This window comes from Clytia hemisphaerica, unplaced genomic scaffold (genome assembly GCF_902728285.1).
Source record: "Clytia hemisphaerica strain Z4C2 unplaced genomic scaffold, Clytia hemisphaerica genome assembly, whole genome shotgun sequence".
In the NCBI taxonomy this organism is placed as follows: Eukaryota; Metazoa; Cnidaria; class Hydrozoa; order Leptothecata; family Clytiidae; genus Clytia; species Clytia hemisphaerica.
Window position 1 is genome coordinate 505,619 of NW_027103674.1, and position 24,418 is coordinate 530,036.

A 24,418-nucleotide genomic window follows, 5' to 3' on the forward strand; every position below is an offset into this window, starting at 1 on the left:
TTTTAAATTTTCCGGGGGTTTTGCTGTTTGGGATTGTTTAGGTCAGGGTTGCTAGTAACGGCTTGTCACTGTGCCGGGTGCATACTCGGCGCCTTGGGCCCCGCAGGGTTGCTAGTAACGGCTCGAATTTCAGTCAGGTTTAAAAAAGGGGTACTTTTACCCATATTATAATAACATTACCCCCGTATTTTGCCAGTTTGGTATAAAATGTTATGAATTGCGTGATTTTGCTGTGCGGCGATGGCTCAAGGGATAGAGCGCTGGCTTCCGAATCCGAAGGTCTTTCTTTGATGGTGGTTCGAATCCCACTCGGTGCGAAAATTAGACTGGTCGAAATTGATGGTGAAATGATTGACAGGTATGAAAACTCAGTCAGAAATGAGAAACTCAGAAACTCAGACAGTCAGAAAAGAGAAAGACGGGATCAGAGATAAGGATCACATTTCGGAGGTTTGTATCTTACGTTTTCCATATCAAGCGGGTGCAGGACAAAATGCTTGAATATCTCTAGGTTCTACAGGACAAAATGCCTGAATACCCAGGTTGTACAAGACAAAATGGCTGAATATCCAGGTTGTACAGGACAAAATCTCGGACAAAATGGCTGAATATCCGGGTTGTACAGGACAAAATGACTGAACATCCAGGAAGTACAGAACAAAATGCCTGGATATCCAGGTTGTACAGGACAAAAAGCCTGGATATCCAGCAGGTGCAGGACAAAATGCGTGAATATTCAGGTTGTACAAGACAAAATGGCTGAATATCCAGGAGGTACAGAACAAAATGCCTGGATATCCATGTTGTACAGGACAAAATGCCTGAATATCAAGCGGGTGCAGGACAAAATGTCTGAATATCCAGGTTGTACAGGACAAAAAGCCTGGATATCCAGCAGGTGCAGGACAAAATGCTTAGGTTCTACAGGACAAAATGCCTGAATACCCAGGTTGTACAGCACAAAATGCCTGGATATCCAGCGGGTGCAGGACAAAATGTCTGAATATCCTCAATGCTTCTATCCACTTGGAGATCCAGGATATTAAGGGGGTTATTTTTAACCCAGACATCCAGGGGGGCTATGGAACTCGAAAAATGGATATCCTCATCATGAAGGTATGGAAGATTTCTTGAAAATCCCGTTCTCTATTCAGTGATGACACCAGGGCCTGGTTGTTCAAAAGTTGATCACTTTAAATCCCGGTCACCGCTAGTCGCTATTATATTTCGATAAGTTTATCTCGGCGATTAACTTCCGCTGTTCGAACGTCAAATTAGATTAGCGTGGATTTTTGCCTATGTTTTTACGAAGCTCAACATAGTCAACTGCTCTTGTTTATTCAGAAATGTGAAAGGTGTCTCTCTATCCTTGTAGTATCCAAATTTGTTTGGTCTTTTCTTACAGGTCATTCATCACAAAGCGAAAGGATTGTACATCTTATTCAACCGATGGGGGCGTGTGGGCTTATCTAATGGACAACACCAACAAACTCCCTTCGACACTGCCGAAGCAGTCACAAGTGAATTCAAAAAGATTTTCCGCTCTAAGACGGCTAACGAGTGGAGCAGAACCGATACGTAAGTCAAATTTCTTTTTTCACAATGATATATCAATTTCAGAGAAGTAGAGTTTAAATCAAATCTACTAATAGGGCTATTCCAGAAAAAATATTTACCCCCATGTTGAGGAGGTCATTTTTGGAAGGCCAGATCCCCTTGGACTTTTAAGCCAATTTTTGAGCTACCGCCTTGGATTTTTGCCGAAAATTCAAGTACCACCTGGATTTTTCACTCATTTTCATCAAGGACACTTGTATAGCGAAGCTAGCTATACAAGTGTCCTTGTTTTCATTGACCCTCATGATTTTTCTTTGATTTTAAGGGTTACCCTCCCTGGATTTTTCGTACTTCCAGACCCCCTCCCCTGGACGTCACTCCTCCTCAACACAGGGGGTACGGATGTTTTCTGGAATAGCCCATTATGAGTGAAACCAACCTCGTACCCAGAGCCATATGTACCGTTTTTTGATTTTACAAATGCAGGAGTTACAATTCGTGAGCGCTATCAGAATCATCAAATCAAAAAGCGAGCTAAGGGATTGGATACGAGTTTGGGATGAAACGATAGGAACAGCTTTACTCTACTCTACTCTACTCCCTTCAGACCATTTTTTATTACCTCTCCACCCGGTTATTATTGGCCCAGCGCTAAGCGAGTGGGCCTTTCATTTGCAATTTTCTGTCTGTCCATGTGTCACTTTAGGCAGAAACGGCGCTTAAAACCAGTACCACACTTTTTAATTTTGCCGTCTGGAGAGGGAAAAGCTTGCTAAAGTCGGATACTGGCTATAAAAGATATATTTTCTGATTCCGCGCTCCTTCAAAACAATTTTCAAAACAAAACAAGATGGCGGTCGAAGCGAGGAGGGTAATTCATACTTTCTTGAACATTTTCTTTGCTTAATAGTGGTCAAGAGACTTTCAAACCAAAGAAATTTTGTAATTGCTTTTCTTTATAAACCTTTTTCAACATTCTGCCATATCTTATGGTCTTTGCTCAAGTTTTCATAAAGCTTAAGGGCTGAAAATTCTACCTTAAATCACTGTCATTTTAAGTTTCTAGTTTTCAAAAAGACTTTATTTTTAGGAAATAATGGCTTCTAATATAGAAATAAATAAACTGAAATGTGTAAATTTAAATAAGACACAATGTTGCTTCTGGATCTGTCGCTGTTAAACAACGGTCAGTACAGTGACAGTGGGACGTGGCATGATTTTCAAACTCGACAACGTACTCGACACAGAATTATTTCAAGTAAACTGATTCTGGAATTTGTTAATGGACACTAAAATGGAGTTAATGTGTAAATTGGAACAAGATTGGAACTTTTTCCATGATGCTACGTGTGAAAATGGTTATTTCTGGATCTGTCTCGTTTAACGATTGGTGGCTTGATTTTTCAAACACGACACAGAATTATTTCAAATATATACCGATTTAAAATGGAATATGGCAATGGAGACTAAAATGGAGTTAATGTGTAAATTGGAACAAGATTGGAACTTTTTCCATGATGCTACGTGTGAAAATGGTTGTTTCTAGATCTGTCTCGTTTAACGAATTGGTGGTTTGATTTTTCAAACTCGCAACACAGAATTATTTCAAATACCGATTATTAATGGATTATGGCAATGGAGACTAAAATGCAGCTCATGTGTAAATTTGAACAAGATTGGAACTTTTTCCATGATGCTACGTGTGAAAATGGTTGTTTCTAGATCTGTCTCGTTTAACGAATTGGTGGTTTGATTTTTCAAACTCACAACACAGAATTATTTCAAATACCGATTATTAATGGATTATGGCAATGGAGACTAAAATGCAGCTCATGTGTAAATTTGAACAAGATTGGAACTTTTTCCATGATGCTACGTTTCCTTGTTCTAAGAAATGAAGAAAGGGAGAATTATCCTTGTTGACTTATTTTTCATTGTGTTTTGTTCGACGCAGTAAAATTTTGAATCCTTTGGCCATCCCTTTCCTGGGGAAAAATTGAAATCTTGTTAAACATTTTTTGGAATTTTTAGAAATTCCGAAATTCGCGAAAATCGCGCGCAAAAATTTCACTTTTGCTGGGCCTTCACGCCCAACGGGCTTCTTGTTTTTTTTAATATTTTCGGCTATCAAAGCCTGGTTTTAGTGTATACGTTATTTTGAGGTTTTTAGAGGTACAATTTCAGACCCTCCCCCGGTACTTAGTAGGTTCCCCCCATTTTTTTTGAACCCCAATCCCCGTACTATTCGGGACCTTGAAGTAATAATTTCTACGCGTATCATTCTTTTTGCATACGTCTTCATCAAAAGACCTTTCTTCTAAATACTTCGACCCGGGGGGGGGGGGGTACTTAGGAAAAAATGGGTGCTGGGTATGTGCGTGCTTTATGGGTCGGTTTTTTCACCTTTCAAAGTCTCTCTAAGGGTTGGAATAATCAGAAATTTTTAGGAAACTTTTTTGATCTTGAGAGAAAAAATTGTAGTCTCTTTAAGGGTAGGACTTTTTTCAAAAGTGGAAGAAAATTTTTCAAAAAAGTCTCTAAGCAAAAATCAGTCTCGCTAAGGGTTTGGAGGTCTGGCACGCACATACCCAGCATCCCTCAATAACCCTAGTACCCCCCCGGCACTTCAACAATCACTCTCGTTCCTACTGTTCAATAGTTGATAGCGTCTATCAGTAAAATCAAACGAAAAATTGACGCAAGTGGCTTTGGTACGAAACCCGCTACTTTTATTTGTTGCTTTTTTATCATCAACAGGTTCGAGAAGAAATCTGGGAAATATAACTTGCTGGCCCGAGAGAAGAATCCGGAACGAATGAAACGATTCCACAAGCAAGTCCTGAAACCTTTCTTAGACAAATCGCATTTGAAACGACCGAATGTCGAAGATGGTCTAGTGGAGAGTCGATTGGACGAGTATGTTTATCGCTTCATGAAGGACATTGTAAGTTTTGGTTTGTTGCTTAGAGTTCAGAAATGCAGCTAAAAGTTATTATTTTTGCTTTTAAATTTAGCGCGAAAATCTTGCGGTAAGTAAGGCCCATGAACATAAATGACTAGACATCCATTTTTTTATATTTTTGTAGAAAACTATGATAGCATCGTTGATGCCACGTTAAAGTCATAAAATTAAACAATGGATTTCGATGATATCTCCGGGGAAGACTTTACAAGCAGCGAGAATACTTTTGTGTTGGTGAGATTGAGCATGTTGCATTGCACCAACGTAAAAAAAACTTCTCCTGTGCCCAAGTCTTTAGCTATTTTCAACTATTTTATTTACATTTTGAGAAAAATAAGAGAGGCAAAATAATTTGTCAGCTTTTAGTAGCAGTAGAAGTAGTAAAGAAGTTGATTGTAAAACACTGTAAGAATATCTCAGCCTAAATGAACTTTTAACCAAAAATCTGCTGGTGTCTGTAAAAAAGAATTTTCAAAACCTTCGTTCGTTCGTTCGTTCGTTCGTTCGTTCGTTCGTTCGTTCGTTCGTTCGTTCGTTCGTTCGTTCGTTCGTTCGTTCGTTCGTTCGTTCGTTCGTTCGTTCGTTCGTTCGTTCGTTCGTTCGTTCGTTCGTTCGTTCGTTCGTTCGTTCGTTCGTTCGTTCGTTCGTTCGTTCGTTCGTTCGTTCGTTCGTTCGTTCGTTCGTTCGTTCGTTCGTTCGTTCGTTCGTTCGTTTGTTCGTCTGTTACCAACTTTTCTCGAGACTGGCTCATTAAATTTTTCTGATTTTTTCCATAAATAGGGTAATGTGTTGTAAAAAATGGCCAAAACGATTTTTCCCGGATATTCTTTCGTTCTGATACTAGTAAAAAACCCTACGTGACTTTTCTCCAAGCTTGCTTCAAGTCAAAATCACGAGCTACTGAAATCATGAGCTTCTGAAAATTCATGGGTATGCGTGCAGCCTAGTGAAGTGTTTAGACCTAAAACATCAATCAAACAAAGCACATTCAAAATTCAAAGATAAGCAATTCCACTTTCTGCAGTTCTCTCCAATCATTGTGTGTGAAAACAAGGAAGTGTCTTTTTCAAGCTAGCTTCAAGCCAAAATCACGAGTTTCTGAGAAATCTACCACTGCAAGTAGTTTTTTTTTCGCTAAGATAGTAGATCAAACAAAGCACCATTTCCAATGCGAAATTAGCGAAATTTGCTTGCGGACAAAAGTATTGTTTTTTCCTATCACCATTTAACCATTCAGTGATGACGTGACGTGCTTTTGATTTGATTCTGTGCTGGACATTATTATCTTTCTTTTTTACAATCAGGTAGGTCCATTCAGCATGAGGCTTGTTTACGTTTCAATATTTTTTCTTTTTTTTATCTCTACAGACAAATTACAGTGAATTAAAGGCCATTGAATCATTCTTCGATAAAGATCGAACACCATTTGGTTTGATTTCTACCGAATCCATCCAAAAAGGAAAAGAAATCCTCCAAAAGATACAGTATGTGTCCTTCATTTTAAAAAGGATTATCAGATGGTTTGAGATTTTTGGCTTGTAAAATCCTTTCATGGTCCTAACTAAATCCTAAAAATCTCTTTGGGGCCAATTGATTTACAAAGTTGAGATATGAAAATTTGAAATATCGAACAAAATGGTTATTGTTTTCTTGCTAAAAGTAAAAAACTTGAATATATCGAATGTGAAAATATTTGGAGGTTTTGCTTAGGAACCTGGGAGAGATAAACAGTCAATGTAATAATATGATAATCCTTGCCAATATTATACCGGAATTTCTTTTCTTTAATGTCAGAAATTTTCGCGTTTTTTAACAGACTGGAAGCAGTTAGTAAAATCGTAACCAACTTCAAAAGGGTCTAGGGTGGTTCAAAAAAAAAACTTCGGATGTTTGTTAGATTCTTCAGACCGTATAAATTCTTAAATGACCCTGAAAATACTTTTATTACTTCGAGGATCTCAAAATTTAAGTTAGACTATCCTCTATCTGATAGAATTGTCTTCTTGGTCGTTCAAGAATTTATTCGATGTCACGAAGCCAACAAACGTTTGAAGTTTTTTTTGAACCACAACCCGGTACTAACTCCAAGTATTAATTGTATAAGTATAGGTAGGATTACAAAATCCGAAAGACTTTCCAATTTGCGAAAAGTAATAAAACATTCAAGGAAGAAAACATAGAACGCAATTTTTTGGTGTTGTCAGGGATCAAGTAATTTTTGGTTGATTCGCGAAAGTAAGTCCAAATTTGGCGATTTTTTAGCTCGCTAAATGAAATCTCTCCAAATTTAAACTGGTTACATAAAGTAGGGAACGAAATACAGCTCATCCTCATCTTCTTACTTCATCCTCATCTTACTTCATAGAGAAGAAAACGGAATTCAAATTCCCCGTGATGACGAAGATGAAAATCAAAAGAAACAAGATAAGGTGAGAACTTAATTATCAATAAAATTCTTCATACTCAATGTTTTTTGTTTTAAGTAAGAGTGATATCGTTTGCTTATATTCGCAAGCTCTTTCACATTGGATTGACACGGATATGGAGCAAGATTGGCAAAAAAGAGGAAAGGAAAAACACTTTTTTGCTTATATCAGCATAATATCAGACAGGAAGACACTGGCCTGATATAAAATATGTGCCTGATATGAAACGGGAACACTTACGTAAAAACAAAACCTTTAATTATCAATATTCGCTAATAAAATTCTTCATACTGAATGTTAATCAACTTATTTGAAAATAGGAGTGTTCCCCTATTTGTTTTCCAAACCTAACTCTCGTATCAAAATATAGACGATGTTATCGTCCGTTACAGTGATAGTAAAGGCGGGAAAATATGGCGGTATGGCGTTATGGCGGTATACGGAAAAAAATCGGCGGGAGAGTTTCGAAGAAACGGACGATAACTCTTTGGCATAAAAAAGATTTTGCGGTTTTGCTTGGACTAACCAGTGAGACTGGTTAGTCGCTCCGTGGTGAAAACCGCCTAAGTTTAAAGGCCGAGCTTGGTTCAAACGATCAAAAACACGCTGGTCACTGGGAAGAGACACAAGGACAAGATGAATCTATGGTTTTTCTGTGAAAATCCAGCTCATTATGGATTTTTTCTTCTTGGTTCATTTGTTTTATTGAGACTACAAGATAACTTAGTTTAAGGGAGTACTTACTCCTCAAGTATGCTTCTGTAGAAGCTGTTTTAAAATGATTTTTCAACAAGTTACATACAGCAAAAAGACACAGAGAAACTAAGTAGGTAAGTCAGTTTGTATATTTCTTATGAATCCTATGAATCACAGGCAGTGTTCTATTAGATATGTGAATACCCTCATATCTCCACTCTTAAAAAGTTATTTTCATCTGGTGTTAGCAGTTCTTTGACAACTTTGAAAAATGTCAAACAAAGTACTTATTGTCAATTGTGGACTTTAAAAGACTGCTTTTAATATACTTCTTGTTCGAAAACTTTCACATTTTCTCATTTTGATTTGAATTGTCTAGAAGTTCAGTTACCTAGTCGTAACTGTAAAAATTATCAGATTATAATTCTAAATTTTCTAGGTAAAGAATCAGAAATTCAGAAATTGGATGCATGGGAAAATAATGAGAATATATGTGGCAGTAATTTGCAGAGAGCACAATACCGAAATGAAATATTTGGCACCGCATCCTGATGGTTTATTATTGAGATTAAGACTTGCAATCACGACGTCCTATGGTATTATTTGGGATCATAACTTGGAATATTTAACTTAACGTCCTGGTATAATTTGAGATTATAACTTGGAATATTTCACTTCACGTCCTGATTTTTAATTTGGGATCATAACTTGGAATATTTCACTTCAGGTCCTGGTTTAATTTGGGATCATAACTTGGAATATTTCACTTCACGTCCTGGTATAATTTGGGATTATAACTTGGAATATTTCACTTCACGTCCTGGTTTAATTTGGGATTATAACTTGGAATATTTCACTTCACGTCCTGGTATAATTTGGGATTATAACTTGGAATATTTCACTTCACGTCCTGGTTTAATTTGGGATTATAACTTGGAATGTTTCAATTCACGTCCTGGTTTAATTTGGGATTATAACTTGGAATATTTCACTTGACGTCCTGGTACAATTTGAGATTATAACTTGCAATATTTCACTTGACGTCCTGGTTTAATTTGAAATTACAACTTATTTCACTTGACGTCCTGGTACAATTTGAGATTATGACTTGGAATATTTCACCAACGCCCTGGTATAAATGTAGACTGTTACTGAAATATGTTATCATGATATGCAATTTTTCACTTGACGTCCTGATATAATTTGAGATTATGACTTGGAAAAATTTACATCAGCCTTCTGGAATTAGTCGAGACTGTAATACAGTTTAGAATCATTTGTTTATCATGATTGAATTACCTATTTATCAGTTTTTGTAAATAAGAAATTTAATGTCATTTAAATCTGCCTCAAGGTTTTTACTAATTGGTACTTTTCTATTTTAAGCTAATTTCTGGGGATTTCTTAACTTTTCTCCTATTTCATCCTCATTTTTAACGTCTCTTTTTGGGTAGAAAGAAATTCAAGCTAAATCAAAGCAAGATCAACATACTGCAAAGCTTACAAGCTGGAACTTTTTTACTTTTTCCCTGCAAAAGTTATCATAAGATTTTTCATCCACTACTGTAAATTTTTTTATCAAACAAAACAGGAAAGTCACAAATTCGAAATTGCAAGTATTTTTAAAACTGTCAATGATTTGTATACATATCCTTTGTCTTTGAGCAAATGGTGGTGGGAAGAATATACTATAGCTTTTTATTTACATGGACTTTAATACATAAAAGGGGTAAATATAAGGATATAATCCTCAGGCAGAAAAAACAACAAACAAACAAACTTACATGATTTGATGTTTTTTAAGAAATTTATAAGGTGAAAGTTTAGATAGATATCCTTGTTGCAAAGAAATTACAAACTTATTAAAAAAATGACTTTTTTTCTAAGAAAAGAAAGTGTAGTTCCAAGAAAATATAAAGGGAAATAAAAGGGAGAGGGTCTCAAAAGAGAACTATAATATTTCTTGGAATCCCTCTTTTATCTCAGTTTCTCTCCCGCCTCTTTTTGTTTGTTTTGATTTTTTCGAATACCGAACACAGTTGGCCTCGCATACGGAAGCTCGAATTCGTACGATTTGGGATGTTTTTGTATTTTGTGCCAAAATCGTATAGTCTAAGACTGGCAACTCTACCGACTGAAAACTCTTTTCGGAAAAAACCCCGTTTGCGAATTTTCTTCGGCTTTGGGCTTTTTTCTTAGATAGTGATTCGTCTTAGACTATAACATAGTCTAATCAAAATACAGATTTTTTCATAAAAAAGTTTTCAAAAAATAATCATCAAAAGCAAGACCTTATCGGGGGGGGGGGGGCACTCATATGATCAGGCCTACGTCATGTGCCGCGCTTAAGGGTGGGGTTTTTCAGCATCCCAAAATGCAGTGTAAGGGTCTGTTTCTGTGAGATTGCACTGCAAGGGTTGAATTTTAAAACAAAATCAAAATAATTGTTAAGAAGAAAGGTTTTCACTTCTCGTTTGTTTGAAAAAGTTTCTATTGTCTGATAATTACAGCTGACAAGAATAATTTTCTCAGTTTTTCTTTAAAACAGAAAATTTCCCAAGCTTCTTCTTTCACGCAGATTTACAGCTGAGAAATATAGTGAGTGCGCTTTAATGGTTGGGTAAATCAAGAGAAAATGCACTGAAAGGGTACCTTTTCAGCCATATTGAACTACAACTGTAAGGGTACGATTTTGAAAAGCAGATTTTGTGCGACACATACCGTCCTTTCGAAATCAAGCCCCCCCCCCCGGGACCTTATTGTAGTTATTGCGGCTATGATTCGATGTTTTAGGAACCTAAATTGATTGAGAGTTCCTTATTGCTTGAATAGCGTATGTCTTCTTTATCACTAAAATTTAACTCTAAAATACCCTATAAATATTCCCTACTTATATACTACTTCAAAAACTGCTGATATAATGAAAATCCTAAACAAAGCAAAATAAAAGACCTATTGTTCAAATATAATGAAGATTTAGTACGTGTTCTACGTCACGTTCAAGTCTGATGAGTTAGCGCTTTTAAACTTGCCAAACTCGTTTATGTACAATGAGAATTGCTGAGTTCAGTTTATGTAATGTACAAACGTGCTCAGATTACGTCATAAACAACGTGTCGAGAAATTTCGAAATGTTTCTTCGTTTATTCTCTTTTCGAGAATGTTCTTTAAATGTTCAAATCGCATTCGCGACATTCCCGACGGCAAATAATAACGATTCATTCGTCAGTTAAATTTTGTCCGTAAATTCTATCACGAGCTTCCAATGCTGCTCGTCTGGTTGAGCGTCGTTTAGGTTGAATCTCCTTTTCGTTTGTTTGTTTGACATCTTGATTATCGTCAATGTCATCCGTGGTTAAATCGTCCTCGACTTTAAAATCATTCTCACATTCCAAGGGGTAAAGTAGATTTAGCGAACGGTTGACGGTATTTTTTGTCGCAAGTAGTACCTTTGCTGCTCTGATCTTTCCGTCTGTGCTGGTGATTAATCCAGTGATTCTTCCAAGTTTCCAAGATCCTCTTGGTGTGTCATCTTTGAGTTGGACGATATCTCCAACGTTCGGTTTCTCGTGTGCTTGAATTCGTGGTGATGATAGACGAGACTTTGTTCGTTCACGGAGATTTAGAAGGTAGTCGTTCTTCCAAATCTTCCAGAATGTTTCTAACATTCGTTGTCCTCGTTTCCATGTGTCCAGAAGTATTTCCTTTGATTCCATTCTTCCCTCGACGTATGTTGGATCATTGATTTCGTCTTGGTCCTCAAGTGTTGGTGTTCCTGTCTTAGTGTTGGGTGACAGAAAGTGTGATGGGGTGATTGTAGTTCCATCATTCAAATCTTCTCCAATGTATACCAATGGTCGTGTGTTCAATATAGCTTCTGTTTCTGTCAGATAAGTCTGTAGTTGCGTTGGTGTGAGAAGTTTTTGCCCAATTGCCTTCTTCAGTGCCATCTTGCTGCTTCCCACCATTCTTTCGTAAAATCCGCCCATCCATGGTGATAGTTCGATGATGAATGACCATTTGATTCCCTCGTTGGCTAAGTATGACGTCACTGCTTCATCGTTGATGACTTTGATCCACGCCAAGTCGATTGTAGAACTAGCTAATTTGAATTGTGCTGCATTGTCTGAAATTATATGGCTTGGCTTTCCTCTTCTTGCAATGAATCGACGCAGTGCCATGATGAATTCTTCAGCTGTCATGTCGTTGACAATTTCCAGGTGACTGGCCCTCACCACGACGCAGGTGAAGAGACACACCCAGACTTTCTGTGTTGAACCGTCTGATTGTTTCACTTTTAACGGTCCGAAGTAGTCAAGTCCAGTGGTTTTAAATGGTGTTGATCTTGTCAGCTTGCTCCTTGGGTAAGGTGACATCTCCGGCATCTTGTATGGTCCTCCTTGGTGTTTTCGGCAGATTTTGCAGCGCCTCAATACGTGTTTAATTTCAGCTCGTCCTTGTGGGATCCAGTATTGTTTCCTCATCTCTGCAAGTGTGTGGTTGACTCCGGAGTGGAACAGTCTTTTGTGTGTATCCTCTATCATCAATTGAACAAATCTTTCTCCTCTTGGTAGAAGTATTGGATGGATCATCTCTAGTGGCCAATCAGCATTTGATAGTCGACTGTGACATCTGATGATACCATTTGCGTCCAGTTGTAGGTTGAGTGGGTTGGTTGCTGTCTTCTTATTCATTGTGACTTTTCCTTTGGTTGTCGTCAAGTAGTGTTTAATCTGTAAATATTTGATCCATTGCAGCTTTGCTGACGCGATCTCCTCTGCTGTCAAATCTCCTTTTGTGGTAACCATCTTTTTTATCTTGAGTTGAAAACGGTTGACGTATGCTGTGATGCGGAGAACCTTGTTGAATGAGGAATGATTCTCAACTTTGATTCCGAATGGTGCTTGTATGACATCTTCATCTGGCTCTGCGTTGGCTGTAGTGGCTGGAATGGATGTCTCGTAGATAACGTTAGATCCTTTGTCTTTTGTTTCCAGTGTCCGTTTGATTGATTCTTTGTTGATTTGATCCACATCCCAGGTTGGCCATTGATTGGGTTCTTTCTTCAGCCATTCTGGTCCATACCACCACAATTTACTTTCCTTCAGCTCTTCAGTACTCATTCCTTTGGTTGGGATGTCGACTGGGTTGTGTTTAGTGTTGACGTATCTGAAGCTGATGTCATTCTCTTTGATGATTTCGTTGACTCTGTTTCTTACGAATACATCTTTGTTATCTTTCTGCTTCAACCAATCAAGAACAGATTTTGAATCAGCCCATAGTGTCATCTGTTTGTTGTCAAGTCCAAGTTCCTTCGCAATGAAACGTAGTGCCCTTGTGGCGATTAGAGCTGACATTAGTTCCAGTCTTGGGATAGTCATCTCATCCTTTGTCTTCTTTGCTTTGGTTTTGCCTTTCTTTGTCTTCTTTGGTTTGACATTCTTCTCCTTTGGTGCGTTTCTAGTTTTGGCAAAAACCAAGTTGACGTTGGGTGTACCATCAATCTCTGTTCGAAGGTAGATTGCCGCAGCATATGCTTTCTTTGATGCATCGCAGAATCCAAGTAATTGCTGCTTCTGATTTCCAATGAATCGTGGAAACTGTATTGATGCCAGGTCATTCAATTCTTTGGTCAGATCCAGCCACGTTTCTCTGTCTTCCTTTGTCAATGGGTCATCCCAGTCCATGTCCTTCTTCCAAAGTGATTGTAGGAAAATCTTCAGCTTGATGATTGCTGGGCTCATCATTCCGAGGGGGTCGTATATTGATGCGATAGCTGCCAGGACTTCTCGTTTAGTTGTGGCTTGTTCGGCTAAGTAGCATTTCTTTGTTGAGATTGATAGCTCGTCATCTTCCGTGTTCCAGTTGAGTCCAAGCACTTTAGCGGTCGTGGTTTCAATGCGATCTTCCTGTTTGATCAGGCTGTTGACCTCCTTTGAGCTTGTCAACCATTCTCGTAAATTCATTGAAGCATCTTTGAATAATTCCTTTGCATTCTTGTACAATTCGACGGCTTCGCCCGTGTTGTTGGCCCCTGTGATGATGTTGTCAACGTAGATGTTGTCCTTGATCTTCTGTGCTATTGGTGTGTTTGACTTCTCGATGTGATGTTGGATCGTGGCACCAAGAAGAAATGGACTTGAAATAATGCCAAATGGTACTCTTGCAAATCGGTATACCATCAAGTTGTCGTTGGAGACTGGTTTGGTGACATCCTTTCAACCATAAAAATCTTGTTACATCTCGTTGATCCTCTTGGATGCCGATCTGTAGGAATGCTTTTTCGATGTCTGATACAATTCCAATCTTCTTTGTTCTGAATCTCATGAGCAGTCCACACAAGTCTTCCATGATGACTGGTCCTCTGTAAAGACACTCATTCAAGCTCTTGTTGTCCTTTCGTGTTTTGGCAGATGCATCGTAAACGATTCTCAGCTTTGTCGTTGTACTGTCTGGCTTGACAACGACGTGGTGGGGAATGTAATGTTTCCTGTTAGCATTGTTCATTTCAGAAACATCTACTTTCTCGACCATTCCCTTTTCAACTTGTGTCTGGATAATTTCGTCATATCGCCTGAGAAGGTCTGGATCCTTTTCTAGACGTTTTATTAGGGACTTCAGTCTGCCTAGGGACAGTTCATAATTCTCTGGTAATAAATCGTGATCCTCGTCTCTCCACGGCCAGCTGACAGAGTATCGTTGACCTTCCTTTGTAACTGTATCTTTGAACATCTCTGTGGCGATTTCGTCTGTGTTGTTTGGTTCGTCTGGTTTGATTCCGATTGTCTCCAGGTTCCAAAAATCCTCAAGGTTGGGAGGTGTCGGTTGTGATTTGTCTGTGATTGTAGCTTGTTGGATTTCCGATAGGATGTTGCTTGATGTATGGGTCATCACAAACAAGGTGCTCTCGGAGTGATGCTTGTCTTTACTTTTGGTGCGTCCGGATATCACCCATCCAAATTTTGATTTCAATACGAATAATCCCTCCTGGACTTGTTTCCTTTCTCCTGTCATGACATCGTTATAATAGTCATTTCCAATCAAAATACCGATGGTTGAAGCTTCGCGGCTTGTAGGTAAGGTGTCTGCTAGTCTGAAAGTTCTTTGAAATTTCATTTTGTCTTCAAGATGAACGGGATGGCGATTGATCTGTGCACAAATCTTAGGCACAACGTTGGCTTTTACTTGGAGAATGTTTCCATCCTTTGACTTCAACACAATGGTTACAACGGGTGAAGTCATTTCCTTTGGCTTTTTCCCGCCAAAGGTAAAAACAGTCAATCGGTTTTTATCTTCAATTTCTAGTTTCAGTTTCTCAACAAGTTCCTGGGTTATGTAAGTGCGGCTACTGCCGGTGTCCATTAAAACTCTGGTGGTTTCTGATGTCGATTCTTCTCTATCCATAGCTTCGATCAATGCGGTTTGCATAATGACATTCTCACCAGCGGATAAGAGTCCTTCTTCTTCGATTAAGGTGTCCTCATCAATCTCCACGTCATCAGCGATCATCCCATTGTCTGTTTCCCTTTTGGCGTGAGTAGGGCAAAGACTTCGATGATGGTCAGTTTTCTTGCAATGGTAACACGGTTTTTGTCTCCTACATCTTCCTTGGTGGCTTTTTAAGCATATGAAGCACTTCCCCTTCAACTTCTCTTTTCTTTCCTTGACGGTTGGAACAGTTTTGCACTCGTCGTTCCAATGTCCCTTTCCACAAAATATGCATTTCAAGGTGCGTTGTCTGGTGTTGGAGAACATGGTTCCATCTCTGTAGTCGGGTCGACGGTTGCCCTGATGATTTGTTTTAGGCTCGTGTTGGGCTGCAAGTTCGTTTGCTGCAATATATCTCTGTAGGGTTTTTCTCAAGTTCTCGACAGTCCAAGGTTCTTCTGGTGGTTTTTGCATTTCGATCTGCTTGATGACGGATTCTGGAAATTTTCTTCGGATTAGAGTAATATTCTGTCTTTGATCAATGTGTTCTCCTAGGGCTTCCAATGATCTTAGGTGTTGTTCGATTGTGTCGAAAGTTGATCTCAATGAATAGGTTCTATCAGTTGCAACACCCAAGTCCGATAGCTTTGTATAATGGTTATCTATGATCAGTTGCGTATTTCCATATCTCTCCTTCAAAATTTCGATAGCAACGTTATAGTTTGTCTGTGTCAGCTCTAGTCCATTGATCGATTTTAGAGCTGTACCTTCTAGCTGGGAGCGAAGATAGTTCAATTTATCTATCTTGCTAAGTGAGTCATTCTTATCAATTGTTGCCTCAAAACTGTCCCAGAAGGCTTGCCATTTCAATATCTGTCCATTAAATCTTTTAAGCTCTAACTTTGGTAGTCGAACAGTTTGTTGTTTCACAGTGTTCTTTTTCTCTAAAGCTGCAGTTGCGGTCGCAGTGGCTGTGTCGGCTTTACACTTCTCCATCTGAACTTCTGACTCGATACGAAGTTTCTCCAGTTGAAATTCTTGTTCTCGTCTCTTTTCCTCAGCTTCGAGTTGGCGATTTTTCTCCTCAGCTTCGAGTTGGCGATTTTTCTCCTCAGCCTCTAGTTGGCGAATCTTCTCTCGTTCCTCCCTCTCAAATTTCTCCTTGGTAGTCTCGATTTAATGTTTCAAATCATCCAAGATGTCCTCAGCTTCGACTTGAAAGTCTTGGTATTTGGTGACTTTCTCTTCATCTTTATTTTCGGATTTCTCGTACTCTTGAATGTCCTTTTCAAATTGTGCGTTTTTCTTGGCTACGGCATTTCTAAGTCTGGTAAGCTCATTAACTTCGTAAATGTTCTCTTTTTCTTTGGGGTATTTCTTTCCCTCTTCGATTTTCTCAAATAATCTCTGTTTTGATGTCTCGATTCTCTTCGACGCCATAGTTTCAATTGTTTCTCTCGTTTACTCCTGTTAATCCTTTGTAGTAAAAGATATTCCTCTTAAATTTTCTCCTGTACCAATTAATATCTCCTTTTGACAAACTTTCTTGAATTTAAATTATATAAATCCAATTGTTCCTTTATTATATGGTTCTTTATTTGTTAACGAAATTTCTCTCACGATAACAAAATTTATCCTTGCTTTGTTTTTCTCTGCGCTTGTTGAAGCGATTTTCCTCTTGAATCCATAAAACAACGAATTGAACCACCCTCTGCTACCATGTAGTTATTGCGGCTATGATTCGATGTTTTAGGAACCTAAATTGATTGAGAGTTCCTTATTGCTTGAATAGCGTATGTCTTCTTTATCACTAAAATTTAACTCTAAAATACCCTATAAATATTCCCTACTTATATACTACTTCAAAAACTGCTGATATAATGAAAATCCTAAACAAAGCAAAATAAAAGACCTATTGTTCAAATATAATGAAGATTTAGTACGTGTTCTACGTCACGTTCAAGTCTGATGAGTTAGCGCTTTTAAACTTGCCAAACTCGTTTATGTACAATGAGAATTGCTGAGTTCAGTTTATGTAATGTACAAACGTGCTCAGATTACGTCATAAACAACGTGTCGAGAAATTTCGAAATGTTTCTTCGTTTATTCTCTTTTCGAGAATGTTCTTTAAATGTTCAAATCGCATTCGCGACACTTATCCGGAGTTTTTTATTTTTCTACAACAGCGATGCATTGTGGGATTGTTTCGGGGCTATTACAATAGAATTCCCTCGAGGAATTCCTAAGAGATTTCTATCGTAATACCCCCCGAAACAATCCCACAATGCATCGCCTTTTTAGAAAAATAAAAAACTCCGATAAGATCTATTCGTCCCTTTCAGTACGAAAAGTTGACCAACTTAACGAACGAATTCTATTCCATCATCCCATTCACCAATTTTGACATCGAAGACACTGGTATTATAAAATCACACGAGCTCAATTCTTGGGAGGACCGTCTTAAGCAAATTTCAGACGTCAGTTTTGCTTTCTCCGTACTTTTAGCTGCTCAACACCGCATACAAGGTTTGTAGAATTCTTATTCATGATATGCACCATTGCAATGTCTTCCGTTCCTCCCAATAGCTGATTGGTTGAAAGTGACGTATTGACTGATTTTACGTCACTTCCAACCAATGAGCTATTGGTTCCGTGACGTAATGTCAGAAGACATTGCAGTGGTGCATATCATGAATTTAATAATTTCCTTGGCTACCCACATCTTCAGTGATTCTCTCATACTAAGACCATATTTAGACGTTACGGTTCCGTTTCGCTCCGGTGTGATTTTCGTTACGGATCGAGAGTGTTAATATTAGTTTCGGAACGTTTTGGAGCATGAAAATGGAGCAGTTCCGTTTCGATGAAAATAGTGGAGCGAAATCGTTTCAATCTGTTTTGCTGTACAACGTCTTCTTTTTTGACGTTTCGAATTTTGACGTTCCGTAACGTCTGAACATTATGGTCTAATACCATGTTCAGACGTTACGGTTCCGTTCCGAAACGGTTCCGAAACAACTGTGAACGTCAAAATTCGAAACGTCAAAAAAAGAAGACGTTACGAAGCAAAACAAATCGCAACGGTTTCGCTCCACTTTTTTCATCGAAACGGAACTGCTCCGTTTTCTTTTGCTCCGAAACGTTCCGAAACCAATATAAACACACTCGATCCGTAACGAAAATGATACTGGAGCGAAATGGAACGGTAACGTCTGAACATGGTCTAAGAATAAAAAAAGACACGTGCTTAATTTTTTCTGGAGTGTGTAAATTCGTGTTATACAGTGTTGCAACTTTACCGTTCATAGACGGAAACCAATCCAGTTAAGTTACAAAGGGTTGTTCCAGAAAAATATATTTTTGGAAATTTACCCTCAAGCAGAGCAAAATTACCCCCCCCCCGGACAAGGCTAATTTTGAAGATTTCTTTCTACCCCCGGGCACTCTATCATCCGACCCCATATACAAACATTTTTTGGAAGAGCCAGGAAGAGCCCAAATACATGATTTTTGTCTTCTCGTCATTAAGACGGATCTCAGCAATGTACAAATGATTTCGGTCAACTAATCCACGAAACATTATGACCTGGCTGCCATACGTTCTAAAATATTTAACGTTATATTTCTGACTGAAGACTGCCTGAAACGGCACTGAAACTCCGAGTATCGGAAAATAAATTTGTCTCTATTCTTGACTGATAATGTTATATTTTTTATTTTCAAACTTTACAGAGGTGAACCCCTACGATTACTGTTTGTGTTCACTGGATTGCCGTATCGAACATATGTCTGCTGAAAGCGATGAAGCTAAACTTATCTCAAAATACATATACAGAGAAGGAAAAAGCTGTGACGCAAAAGGTATTATTTTTTCACAATTTTATTCATCAGTAATTTAATTACTCTACCTAATGGTCGCCTCAGCTGGCAATTATTCAGCTGACAAACGATGTCATTCAACTCTCATATGATCTTGAGGAAGACCCTGGATGTTAGACGTCAGGTGAACGATATTTGATACTTGATGGAGCGGTAGAATGATTTTTAGCTTTAGCGTTTTTTTAGCGTTTGTTTTAAATCGCCTCTTGGAGAAAGTGAAGATGAGACTTAAGAGGAGGAAGATGATAGGAATGAAAATAAGGAGAGTGATATATTTGACAATGATGATGATGATTCCACAGATGTGGAGAATTACGAAGGCATATTCTCATTTCATTGTTATTGTTTTCACTGGTGCAATTTACTAAATTTAGCGTTTCAGTCGTAAAATTGTAATATTAACTTATTAGCAGTCTCGTTAAATACACAATGGAGTATGAAAAACTATAGAAAAACACGTTAGTCGTGAGAAAAGCCTTACACGTTTTCTTTTATAAGAACAAACTATATAAGAACAGAAGGCTTCGATAAGTAACGTATACGAGAACTGTATCGTGATGTTTTCTGTACTGAAATCTCATTTTCTCCTGATTTTCTAGTACATAGAAGATGCCGCGCTTATTACAGGGCGGTGCTTACTGGAAGAAAAACGGTATACAAATTCTTTTATAAGAACAAACTATATAAGAACAGAAGGCTTCGACGGCCAAATGCTAAGAACAAGTTAAGTACATTTTAAGGCTTTGCCGATTCGAAAATACCCGATTCTGAAAATGGGTCGAAATGGTCACAAAATGAAGAAAGTAAGAAACATGTTAAAAACATTTTGAGGCTTAAAATCCAAAATGTTGAAGAACATCCGAAGGCTTAAAAAGTTTTGAATGTTCTTATAAAAAAAACGTGTACCCGGGTACCTAGAAACGGTCCTTTTACGATTCTTGACACTGCGTTAATTCATAACTCGTGAACGCTTAAGATTCAAGAAAAGATCTTGGTTATCTTTTTCAGTTGAAAAGACAAAATTTTAGAAATTAATGTGTTTTTAAACTTAAGGCTTCGGGACAAGAGAAGTTTTTTTCGCGTCGGTACAATGCTCCATCCCACCAACACAAGAAAAAAAGTGCGCGTCCCATGGCTTCTTTTTTTGTTTCATGGGACAAAAAGTGAGAGAAATACCCAAAAGGCACGCTGAATTTGTCCATGGGACAATGGAGCGAAATTGATTCGAATAAAGAGAGAAGAAAGCGTTTCAGGTTGGTGCGACGGAGCATGTTGCATTGCACCAACGCGAAAAAAACTTTTCGTGTCCCCGAGCCTTTACTGTCTTTTCAAGTAAAGTAAGCAAAAATTCTGATTTTTCGCGCACGAAAGTTTACCACCTCTTTTTCTCGTTTTTTCTTAGTGACCGGGATGTTTCGCGTGAAGACACTAAAAATTACCGAACAGATCTCAAGAACAAGCGTTTGCTATTCCACGGAACTAAAATGGCGCATATCATGAGTATTTTAAAGAATGGTCTGCAAATTGCACCCGAAGGATCGTTCCGAAGCGGCAGTGCTTATGGAAAGGTAACAAACACGATATAGATCGTAGTATGTTTTGGACTTTTAGAGACTATTTTGTTTAAACTCAAATAACCTCAACCTAGGTTAAATAACCTGAAAGAATGCACCTTACCCAAGTTTATTGATTTTTTTGGATCTCTCCAGTTTGAGACGAGAATTTGATACTTTTGAAGCTTTTGGTGATACAAAGTCATTCTGAAAATTTGAGATCAAAAGCTATTTCGGTTCCTTTCTTATGGCTTTTTTGATTCCTTTGTTTTTACGGTCAAACCTCTCTTAAAAGATATTTTATCCTACCGGGCCTAGTTTCTATTCCGTTTCCATTTGAAGCAATGGGCTGTTCCATTAAAAATCCATCAAGGGGAGGGGGTAAACGAACCTTTTCAAATCAAAAAGAATTCGTGGAAATGGGGGAAATGTGTGGCAACATTTGCAAAGAAATTCTTGGAAAAATTAACTTCATACTTCGAGGTGACGGTGGACGAACTAAAACCAGTCTTCTACCCTCTGGAAATTTTAGAATAGATTTTAACCCCATAGAAAAATTAAAAAGCATTCCTTTGGACCCCTGGAAATTCTTCTCAGATTACCCCCTTGAAATATTCGTTAAGCCTCGCTGTTTGGATACAAAATGGGATGGCAAGAAACATGGGAAATCCAATCCTTTATTTCAACGATGCAATACACCTAACAACCCTTACAATGCTGTCAGTATTTGAGAGGATTGGTAATGAATTTGCAAAGGTTTGTGGGACGGCAAGTCTACTGATATATTGATGATATGATCTTTCTATTTTCCAGGGAATTTATTTCAGTTATGATTTTGAGACATCAAATAATTATGCACAAGGCAAACAGAACAAGTACATGTTTTTATGTGAGGTAAGAATCTTCAAACAGTATAAGGCCAATTTATTAAGAACAAGTTGAGAACATTGCAAGGCTTCGCTGACATCCGATTTCTTAGGATATCACACAAAAATACTCACAAAGTGGTTTTAATGAACATCTTTAGAACATTTTTAAGGCTTGAAGATAAAAAAAAAAGAATATCCGAAGTGTTTGAAATATTTTAGATGTTGCGTTTACTATCTAGCCTGTTAGACGAAAACCGGAATTGGGTTTAGTAGGAAGTTACTGGCTCTGTAATATCGCGCGGAAATGTTGAAAGGGCTTCATAGATTCGCAAGGCTTCGCTTCGATTTATGTACAGTTGACGCTCTCTAATTTGACGTTCTACTATTCGATAGGCTCCCTTATTCGATGAAATTCCCCGTCCCCGTCAACAAGAAACTCTCATAAATGACGCTTCCTTATTCGATGAGCTCCCTTATTCGGTGAAAATTCAATTCCCCTTGAAGATCGAATTAGGGACCGTCAACTGTAATTCTTTTTTTGATTATCAGACTTTTTGAGAGAGTGGTTTCAAGATACCTTCTCCAAAAATGAGTCTCCGCGACCTTTTCCCTTGGTTTTTAAGCGACACAAGAAAGCCTAAGCGGCGTAAAGGCCTAGCAGTCGAGTCGAGTCTCTCGAGTCGGGAGAGAAATAAAGATTTAATTACATTAATTTTTTGAGAAAACTCTTACTAATCAAGAAAGGAAGATTTGACCATATAAGTTGGAGGTATTAATTATGTGTGGTTTTTTCTTAAGCATGCGCACAATAGAAAATTAGATAATTCGATTTTAGTCTGGACTCGTCAATTGATAATTGCGCGCATAGGCCCCGACAAAGTCAAATCTTTTCTACCAGTTGCGTTTTAAAGGCCCAATTACGGTCTATCATTGTTCGGCCTCTTAAGGAATGTTCTTATTCACTTTACTATTCAGGTATCACTCGGCAAATCGTACGACAAGGGGAGACATCACAGAGGAGAATCGTACCCAATGTGACCATGCCATACGGAGCTAGTCTATTGTTAGGAGAAAATATTCAAAACCCTGGCACCAGTAAAGATGACAATCGATATTATTATTCCTACAATCAACCAGAAATCATTGTGTACGATGCGAAACAAGTTAAGATCAGATACATCATCCAATACAAATAAACATGGCAAATTTGAGCCTTTGACCCTTAGGACCCATGTAGATATATAAAACACTAGTTAGAGCTACTCTGTATTTCCCAAGCAACGGCAGGTGAAGCAAAATAATGCGCAATTTTTGCTGAAAGTAGGTCACACACTAAGCTTTACATATCCCTGGACCAAGCTATATCCGCCAACTTTGACCGAGTATACGATATCTATGTTAGGACCGTGTTTTTGAAGAAAGGCATTGAATACGCAGTGGAAGTGGCAGCCCTTGCACCGACCATTCTTAAGAAGAATTCTGTGTTCACATTTTTTGTACATGTACAATTCTTGAGAAGCGATGATAGCATGCTCTTACTTAGTCAGTATATATCATTGTGCTATCATGTTCGTAATGTTTTGATTTAAAAAGTTTAATTCAATGTACCTTAAGTGGATAAATTTTCGCGTGGATTAATTTTCGCGGTTTTCGCGAATTTTGGCCATTTTCGCGAAATTTAGTCCACGCAAAAATTTTGAAGGCCTTTGATTCGCGAAAATTAGTCCACGCGAAATTATTTGGAATTTTACAATCGCGAAAATAAAAGTTTGCAAAATCTAGATAACATGTTACAATCAAAACATATTACGAGTTCAACTCTTCATTTCAATTATAAACTCTAGTAACCTCCTAAAAGTAGTTTCTTTGAAGTTTTTTGAAAGCTTTTGAGTGACTCTATCTGCCTTTTTTCGATTAAAGAACACACATCTCTTTTCTAGTTACTATTTATATAGTCGCGAAATTAAATAAAGAAGGCCATCTTCGCGAAATTTAATCCACGCGAAAATTTTAAAAACCCTTGATTCGCGAAATTTAATCCACGCGAAATCTTTAAATTCTCGTCTCGCGAAAATTAGTACACGCGAAAATTTATCCATTTAGGGTAATCTTTCAAGTGATAAGCGAATAGGTGTTGGGTTCTGTTCAGTACTACAAAATATTTTTTATAATACCGTATTTCTTCGAATAAACGCCCGGTCGTTTAAATTTTGTTCAGGAGGGGCGTTTATTTGAAGTAACATGGTATTCATTTTAACCATTCATTATTTTTCATTCATTCATTTTCTTCATTCGTTTTCTTCATTTAATTCATTCATTCATGTTGTTTTGTAAGTTTTTATCACTTATTTCATTTTTAATAATTTTTGTACTTGATTTAATGTTTATGCTGTCCTTAATTTATACAAATTTGATGATTTTGTAATTTTGATATTATTTTGCAACTTAAATTAATAATTTAACTTTCTTATCTGTAAGAAAAGTTTTTGAATTTGAATCAAAATTGCCAATTTTAATACAGCCTTGAGACCCTTTTAAGTGTTAAAAAATGATATACCGTCATTCTTCTAATTTAATCCTCCGGAAAAAATAATTATTTTGAAGGGGTCGTACTAATAATAAGAGGAAATAAAATACCTTGGAAATTGACGTTGATTGTCGTACTAATAATTAGAGTAAAAGAGATATCAAATCGTATTAAATTAGGGGTTGAAAAATTAAAAACACACTTTTTGGTACTTTTTATTTATTTTTTCTTTCTTTTTCAAACTCTTATTTTGACCAACTTTTCTCTTTTCTTCAAAAGTTTCCAGTTCCTTGAGAACTTTCTCTCTCATTTGACTGTAAAGTTTTGCATTGACCGTTTTGAAAATGAAATCAGCTGGTATCTCCATACCTCCTTGTCTTTGAAGTGTCTTTGAAACAAAAAAAATTCGTTTATTTTCATTATTCGTACTATAATTAGAGGAAAATTTGACCTTTATCGTACTAAATTAGAGGAAAATCAGAAATTCGTGATCATGGACTCGTACTAATAATTAGAGTTAG

At 37.6% G+C, this 24,418-nt stretch overlaps 1 protein-coding gene across 2 annotated transcripts in view; it reads left to right on the forward strand.

Moving 5' to 3' along the window:
- Positions 1–23,820, forward strand: part of LOC136803413 (poly [ADP-ribose] polymerase tankyrase-like) — a 42,866-nt gene extending 19,046 nt beyond the window's left edge. Inside the window, exons 6-14 of one of the 2 annotated variants that reach the window (XR_010846147.1) lie at positions 1,406–1,578; positions 4,315–4,501; positions 5,888–6,003; positions 6,885–6,948; positions 17,412–17,595; positions 18,802–18,930; positions 20,351–20,516; positions 21,315–21,395; positions 22,346–23,820. Coding sequence is in view for 1 of the 2 variants with exons in the window: in XM_067060131.1 (XP_066916232.1) it covers positions 1,406–1,578; positions 4,315–4,501; positions 5,888–6,003; positions 6,885–6,948; positions 17,412–17,595; positions 18,802–18,930; positions 19,548–19,600; positions 20,351–20,353 (909 nt within the window). In the remaining variant the exon portion in view is untranslated. Of the gene's footprint in view, positions 1–1,405; positions 1,579–4,314; positions 4,502–5,887; positions 6,004–6,884; positions 6,949–17,411; positions 17,596–18,801; positions 18,931–19,547; positions 19,601–20,350; positions 20,517–21,314; positions 21,396–22,345 lie in introns of those variants that run through there. The other variant, XM_067060131.1, reaches the window with a different exon arrangement.
- Positions 23,821–24,418: the final 598 nt, after the last annotated feature.